Source organism: Perissodus microlepis, chromosome 13, assembly GCF_051167445.1.
Source record: "Perissodus microlepis isolate ML-2025 ecotype Zambia chromosome 13, ASM5116744v1, whole genome shotgun sequence".
NCBI classification, from domain to species: domain Eukaryota; kingdom Metazoa; phylum Chordata; class Actinopteri; order Cichliformes; family Cichlidae; genus Perissodus; species Perissodus microlepis.
In genome coordinates, this window is record NC_140473.1 from 19,709,580 (window position 1) to 19,718,058 (window position 8,479).

The window sequence follows — 8,479 nt, forward strand, 5'->3', positions numbered from 1 at the left end:
TTGACCCCTTTACAAATCACCCCCAACTTTACACATCTGCTGCCTGTCAGCATCTGCCAGGCGCACTCACCCGTCCCGCCTGTAATGAAAAACTCTCATTACTCGCCTCCACCCAACAGGTATACAGGCCGTTAGGACAATTACTGGGCAATGCCACTGACCTTGTTGTCAGAGAGTCACACAAACACAGAAGGCTAACTGAAAGAAGGCCTGGCTGGTTGTAGCATCCACAGGCATGTGGTGAACACCGAAGAGCTGGCAAAAAAAGGTGAAAAAGTTTTATGCCCATTTAGGAATATTATACTGTATTGAGCTACACTGGCACACATCAGTGCCAATGGCCTGCAAACACAGTGAATGCTTTGAGATAACTCCAGAAAAATTATTAAAACTACTAATGTGCATGTTAAATGCACTCAAAAATTGATCGACAGCAGGCAGGTTTTCTTTATGTTTCATGTATCTCCACTTAAAAGCTGTTGACTTCTTACACTTTTTGTTATTTATGAAACTGTCAGACCACCGGGTGCTTAATTTAAGAGACAAAACTGCCAGTTTGGTCAGTTTAGTTTAGTTTACAACCAAAACAATGAAACCTCACTCTACTATGGTTTTAAAGGATCAAATTAGAGTTTTTTAAGCTCACCTGAGTCATTGTTGTTATTTCAGTGAAACACTACGCACTATAAAAACTTGATTTACTCAAAAATCGTATATAAATGGTGATTGCACTCAACTGTACTAAGTAGCTCCTGAGAAGGTGAGTGCTTTTTTACACTAAAATGTTGAACAGAGTCACTGAAAAGCCTTTGTGTTAACATTCATAAAATGTGAAATCCCATTAATGTTGATGTGAAAGAATCCTCTTTAATAATTCAGTTCAGAAAAGGCCTACATGATCTGGGAATAAGATGCCTAAACAAGCTCAACATCAAAAGTAAGTTAGAAATATAACTGAAAGGTTATATGTCAGAAACACTGGAATGAAGCAACGAAGAAGAGCATTTAACCTCTTTTCTTTGCTGTTTCTATGCTAACAGCTTTTTGAAGCTGCACTTAGAAGCACAATGTAGAATTTTGCTAAATGTCAACATAAGAATTGTAACAAAAACTCGTAACAATATTATATTTAGCAGATATCAAATCAAATTTTCATGTTCTTAATTTCACATGTGTTAGTTTCCTTTCTTTTTTTTAATTTAATTTTTTTTTCTGATCGTTCTCATTTACTCTTCCACACTCTTTTCCTGTCATCTTTCCACTGTCTCCCTCAACATGAACATGAGTGCCAAAGCATGAGAGCCCATGACTATATTCTTCAGTAATATGTCTTGAAAAGTTTTGGCAGCTGGTGCAGAGGATATACTGGGCCCTTAAAGGTTAACCAGATACTTGCTGAGCCTTTGTTTGAGTCCCACTTTACAGGAGATTTGGGGAGACTGTGGACTTTTGAGAAAACAATAGACACTACAGTGTGTGAGTTGAACTGGAGCTCATAATGTTGCTCCTGCCATTAAGACAAATTATCTGATGTTTAGCAGACTGGGGGCAGCCTCCCTGTGAAGTGACGACTTTACTGACCCTGGAGGGGGGTCTTGGCTGGAAGTGTGTCTCTTTGGCTCCCCACTGTGTTCGACAAGGAATTCTCCTCCTCTTTGAAGTCTCCTTCTGGCCCGTACAGACTCGGAGCTGAACCAGCTGCTGTTCCCGCTCACTGAAGTCTACCTGAGGGCCTCTTTGTCCTCGAGGCTCTTCCCTTTTGTCCCACTCAAACAGATGTCCAGCCACTGGGCTTTCACGTAGGAAGTTGTAAACCTCCAATGTGCACTGGGCTCTATTCATATGGAGGGACTACTGTAATGGCCGTGCAAGGTGCCATACACATGTAAATGCTGACATGCGGACACCCTGTAGTGGTGGCTTCAACAAATGTTTGACTATGTAACTACAGACTGTGCCAGTCCAGAAGGCTATGACTGGAAAGTAATAAAACTCCCATGTAACACAGTAATCATCTTGACCTGTGTAAGTAACACAGGAAACTGTGTAGGGGGGCCTTTAACAGTGTGCAAACACGTGTAGATCCCCCATGAGCAAGAAAGTAAGTAATTTTTTTTAATTATATGGCACCTTTCAAAACCAATGTTAAGAGGTACTTTGCAAAAGAATAAAGAACAAAGACATTAACAATCATTACAGCACTGGTAGCCTGTATTACAGAGATATTGCTTGTCTGCCTTCTGTCTCATACTCACAACATAAGGACCTCACAGGCTTAGACAGTAAAATTTACATTACAATTTTATTACACAAGTACATTTTTGCAATGACTCTTAAGTCTATTTCTAGTAAAACATGAAAAAGAGCGGGGATTAACTCAAAATAAAGTATTAAGAATAATTCAGATCATTCTAAGATTGAAAGAAGTTTGGAGCAAGACGATCTGTGCAGTTTCACTTACTAGTTTAGCTTCCCAGTATCCAAAATAACTGCCTGTTACCCATCAGGTTTTATCTGTATTGGACACCTGCTGAGAATATTGATCCGGTGCTGGTTTCACCATTTTAGCCATCAGCAGGCATGAAGCTCCAAACAACCTCGTGTCACTTTTTATTGAATACTAATTGCAAGCACTATGGATCCGATTGACTGTGAATATAAATCGATTGCACGAGGTGAGAAAACAATCAGCTGCATTTAAACTGTGCCTGCAATTTAGCTTTGAATGTAGCATATAGATTAGTGAATCCTCATGAATTCCTATGTCTTTGTTTAATTTCCTCTAGTATGCCAGTAAATTTTACATCTTCAATTATCAATAAAGAACAGACTTTGTCATTTGAGGCTTTATCTTCTACCCTTAAAATGTATACATTTCTTGCAGTCCACAGGAATCTAATGTACAGGGCTCTTAAAAATACTGAGACTAAGGCTACTAAGACTAATTTCGTGACAGATAAGATAAAAGAGTTATATCAGAAGGCTGGCATTATAAATAGGCAAACATTCTGGAGGGAAGGGTTTAAACTGCCATCAGAGATGCTTTTTTTTTTTTTTTTTTTGCAATATTTTAAGCCAAATTTAATGTGTTAGAAGTGACAATATTGTCATAATACTTGTAAATAATCATTATCAGTGTACTCCTAAATATTTAGTCAACATCTAAATATAATCTGGCTACTTTACAAGCCTACAATTTCAGTGGCAGCAAATAAACAGCTATCTGTTTACAGGCAGACTCTGAAAACCCCTGATTTCTGCTAAAAGATATACGAAAGTCCCCGTCCTAGTGATGTCTACAAAAAAAGGGAGAGAGAGAGGGTCCAATTTGGGGAGACGGGGCGATCTCTGATATGGATCAACTGCCATCTGTGCACAATTTACTTTCAGGTCGCGAATTGCGGAATTTAATGATATGGGTGATTATCGGCGAATACTTTGAGCCCATTAGGGGGTCGTGTGAAACGCTAATAGTGTTTGTGTCACGTGTCTGGTTTGGAGACGGGTGGGGGGATAGACGCTTTAAAGACTGCGCTCCGGTCACGCTGCGAGACTGACAGACTGAAGCAGAGGAGTGAACACAACACTAAGAGGTGATCACCGCCACAGAACCCGGTCTGATGAAGTTTGAAAACAAGGAGCAGACTAAGCTATGAGAAGTTTCTCTCCGGGCGCGTAATCGAGCACATCAGCACATCTATCTCCAAGAGTCTTTCTGCGTAAAGGATGCCTCAGCTGAAGAAGTGACAATGACGTCTAGTCATAAGATTTCCTTTTCTATAGTTGACATATTGGATCCGAACAAATTCAACAGTAAGAAGGTAAACGAACTTTCCATCATCAAGGAGAAGTTGTTACCTGCGCCAAACGCGGAGAGAACAACTTTGGAGTCGGACAGCACTGCAGGTGGAGACTCCAGACTCGAGCGCACAGAAGCAGGTAGAGAAAACGCCTCAATTTTATTATTTTAAAACACACCTCATAGCTTGGCTCTAATCTTTTCATTAAATATATTATTGTTTGTGTGCTTGGATCTGTAAATTACCTTAAAAACACGCAGGCATATCTTGTGCATATTTATAACTGAATTCCTAAATGAGACGTCTGAACACTGTAAAATGAGGACGTATAAAAAAAGTTAAATATTTGAAATACTTGAAAAGTTTTATTTTCCCCGAGCCGAGACCAAATAGCAGAATGTGAGGCGCTATCTCTCAGATTTATTGTCATCTCTGTATGACCTTCCCTTAATTTCCAAGGCTGCGTTTCCTTTCAAGGAAGCCACAAAGGCTTGCTCCCAGAGCCCCAGTATGTGATTGGCATTGGGACAGGCAGGCTAGATAATTGTTTAAATCGTCCCATTGAGGATGCCTCTGCGCGCTTTGATCGATATCCCATTACTGCATCCTGCATATCTCCCTCCAGCACCTTGCAGGTACAAACTTCACACCCCATCCATGTCTGATCCTAAATATCGTTCGATTAAAACTTCCCTTTAAATAGATGACATTTATCGATCCACCCGCAAATATGAAACTCCATTAGCACGTCATGGCTGAGGTGGCGAAGCTGGATTTAGACGGGATTTCTTTCCGCAACATGACATTTGAGGCTCTGTGTGGTTTATAAATTATTTAAGGATTAGTGACCAAATCTTCCTCTCCTCAGAATCTATGCTTTGTTCCGCTCCAGCGACCCCAGGATCCTAATCAAACGCTTTACAGATGTCAGCTCCTAGGCCTTCTATGTTTGGTAAACTGCAGTTCACATGGAACAAAGAGGAAAATCACTCCACAAGGAACACGCATTTCCTAATCAGGTTACAAGTGATGTCTGTCCTGCCAGGAACTGTCCTTCAGCACCACGGAGTTAAATTCACTCCTTGGCGTTTGGTCCCAATTGTTTAAATAACAGACTCACTTAAATGTCACCGTTTTCCTCTAAAATCAAATAAAGAACCTCTTTAAAAACACAGCTCAGTCTTGCGAATCACCTCAAAAATTTGTCACCTAATTTTGCCCGAGCAAGGAAAACTCCGGTTTCTTCTCATACTTTGTCAACTAACACCTCACAACTGCAGCTCAACTCAATTTTAGAGGAAAATAAATAATATTTAAATTGGGCAATTCTCCACTGGGTTCGCTGCTGCGACTTTCAGGATGAGAACTGACTTTTCTTTTTCTTTTCTTTTTTATCACAGAAGATGCAAGAGATGAACAATCTGCACTCTCCAGGCATCCCGAAGTTGTTGTAGACCCCAATCTTCTCTCCCCACCTGCGGACACGGAGCCCTGTCTGACCGGGCAACAGGACAGTGGAGACGGGGAGTCAGCGGTCACCTTGCAGGACCAGTCAACGCACAAGCGCCGGCGCCCGGACCAGGCCTGTGCCAAACCACGTCGAGCCAGAACAGCGTTCACTTACGAACAGCTTGTGGCCCTGGAAAACAAGTTCCGCGCAACTCGGTACTTGTCTGTGTGCGAGAGACTAAACCTGGCCTTGTCACTAAGTCTGACCGAAACCCAGGTGAAAATCTGGTTCCAGAACCGGAGGACCAAGTGGAAAAAGCAGAACCCCGGGGCGGACAGCACCTTGCAGCCCGGCTCTAACTCCCTTATTAATGTTAGTCCGAACCCAGCCACGTGTGGGTCGAGCTCTGCCAGCTTCCACCAAACTTTCTCCAACTTCGCCTCTGGAAATGTGATCTTCCACGCAGCGGGTGGTGTTCCGCTTTCAACCACTGGAGGGCTCCTGCATCCCTTCATGTCCAGCGGATTCGTCCAGCCGTCTTACTTTAATCCACATTTATAAAACAAACCAAGACTGATATGTTGAAGCTGGTTATACTCAGAGAAAAGTGAATTTTTGTAACAGTTTGGGACAAAATAAATGCTCACATGTTGTCAAACTGACTCACCACGATGAGAGTTTAAAATTATCAATGCCCTATAAAAGGCCATATTTCCAAAATAAGTGACCCATAACTTGTGAACTCAACCATAATTTAAGCAATTATTTAAGTTTTTCTTAGTTCTGCACTAATAGTTTGTGACTGGATCTTCCGACACACCCCTCAACAGCTGATTTGACAGCTCATATTCTGTATCAGCATTGTGTTACACCTGAACCTGTGGCATATTGGTAAACTGTTTCTACCTCCCAAGTGAATGCACATCTTTTTCTCTTGCCATTTATACAAAATTATCAGTGTAACTTATAATAATAAAAAAACATGAAACGTGTATGTGTGTATCTTGTATCAGCATTAAAATGAGAGTACATTTGCAGAATATTCACTAAGACCTTTCCAATTTTAAGCGCCCGATGAGTCAAAACAGTGATTGCACTAAGAGTTCATTAATAAATGACTAATGATTTAAATATGAACTACATGCACCTAAAAAACAGGCTGTCCTATGTTAAAAAAATCACTAGGAATCTTGCCAGGATCAGGCAAGATACACATACTAACAATGTCTCCAGATATTATTGATTGTTATTGATCATCGGCGTAACTTTTTGCTGAACATTGTGTGTGTGTGTGTGTGGGTGTATAAATAAATAAATAAATAAATCTGGGTAAATTCCCATATGATTAAATATGCAACTATTTTGCTGGTAATACCTGAAATGAGTAAAGAAAATCAAAATCACCATGTTATTTATGCAAGATAATTCATAATTTTATTGCGGAGGGGGTTATATTGGTTGGGTCTGATTATTGGGGGGGACATAAGCCCCCTAACCCCCCTGGAAATTACGCCCCTGTTATTGATATTACTGATTATTCTAAATATTGTTAAATATTGTTGTTATTCTAAATTTGTTAGCAATGACTCATAAATTATTATTGTTATTAAGACTAATCAGTTTAGGCACATGACCTATTAGTTATTTTCATGCACTATGTTGTTGTGTTGGATTTTTTGTTAGCCATACTTACAAAACATCAGAGAACATTTTCTCAGCTAGAAACTCACAACTATATTGAAAGAGCACCGGTTTTAGGTGATAAAAGATTTCAATTTAAACAATATTTATACAAGACAAAACTAAATACAGAAGAAAACACTAATAGGGGCCCAGAACTTCACATTCAGCATATCCCTACTTGGCCATCAATACAGCAGTTAATTCCAGTTTACACCTTACCTTATCACTTTATGCATATGCAAAAATGACTAATGACTGACTTTACTATGAGGATAACACTTTTTCAGTTTATCTCAAGTAAATTAAAAGATGTGAAAACTTTTATAATTGAGTGAATTACTTTCTTCCAGTACTAGTTCCTCTTTACAACCACACAGTGTCACTGTTTCATTTCTTTTGACATAATATGAGTTTATTTACTGGATTTTTTCTCTGGATACATGAAATCCTAATAAATTAGAGATTATTTTCATTTTAATATATTGTGCATCTCTTTTAAACCCATATGTATTTCTGCAGTGTTTTTTTTTAACCAGTCTTGCTTTATGCCTTTTTAATCCTTGCAAGCCCCTTTCCTGGGAAAATAAAGTGATATGTGATGCTTTCATTGCTTTGGAAATAATAGATATGAAGGGGACTAGGGAATAATCCATGCCGTTTTCCTGTGCATGCCATTTGAAATCAGAAAACAGTACAACAGTTCAACCAGATGTAAGTATGGACCCCCTGCTGATTCAGCATCCTTTTAGTATAACTGGTATATGATTGTTGAGGATATACCGTTCTCATCACCTTCTCTTCATCTATTTCTTTCTCCATGCATGCATGCATGACTGATCTAATGTATCATCCACTAAGCTGAGAGAAGCCAGCCAGCAGAAGACTACAGCTCTAGGTAGCCAGGATCATCAATTTAGTCTTTTAGCAAAGGTCTGGGAGCTTCAAATCCACTGTTGAGCTGTTGTCATTAGTTGACATCTTTCAACCGTGCATTGTGCGTTTGCTTTTTTTATCTACAATACACAAGCTGAGTAAATGGCTTGTGCTTATATCTGCAGATGTGCTTGTGCTACTGGAGGAAGAGCAGACTATGGCTGGTGCGCAATTTTCTCCTGACATCGGTTTGATGGTTAGAGGGCTGACAAGCATCCCTCAGTTAGATGGGATTTGCTTCTTTCTGTCAAAACATGGAAAATGTCAACCTGTCACCAAGGTGCTGGTATTGGCGTGGAAGCACTTATTTTATCTACTGCTATTGGTAATTCTTAAGCCTTAATCCCACACCATGAAAATACCCTCACAGACACATGAATATTAATACAAATAAGGTATTCTTTAAACTATTTTTTTCTGTTCTGACTGGTCGATGTGAATGCCCCCCCGTTTGGTTCTGCCTGACACGCAGCTGAAGAATTCGACAGTTATGCTGAATATTCTGACAAAATCAGCACAAGGAACCCATCCTATATTTAAGCTTGAGGCAACTGTTATATGACATTGTGATGAATAATTTTGCAAGGTATTTAGGGGTCATTTAGGCCTGTGT

General features: G+C 39.8%; 1 protein-coding gene across 1 annotated transcript; it reads left to right on the top strand.

Annotated features, from left to right (window-relative positions):
* Positions 1–3,527: 3,527 nt before the first annotated feature.
* Positions 3,528–6,175, top strand: nkx1-2a (NK1 homeobox 2a). The gene is made up of 2 exons (XM_084949091.1): positions 3,528–3,939; positions 5,201–6,175. Exons 1-2 carry the CDS (start codon positions 3,750–3,752, stop codon positions 5,809–5,811), a joined length of 801 nt encoding a protein of 266 aa, XP_084805217.1. The 5' UTR covers positions 3,528–3,749; the 3' UTR covers positions 5,812–6,175.
* Positions 6,176–8,479: the final 2,304 nt, after the last annotated feature.

Excerpts from the sequence above, each read along its gene's own strand:
- nkx1-2a (XM_084949091.1), top strand. The coding sequence starts at position 3,750 with ATGACGTCTAGTCATAAGATTTCCTTTTCTATAGTTGACATATTGGAT. Across the intron at positions 3,940-5,200 it reads ACTCGAGCGCACAGAAGCAG|AAGATGCAAGAGATGAACAA; the intron begins GTAGAGAAAACG and ends TTTTTATCACAG.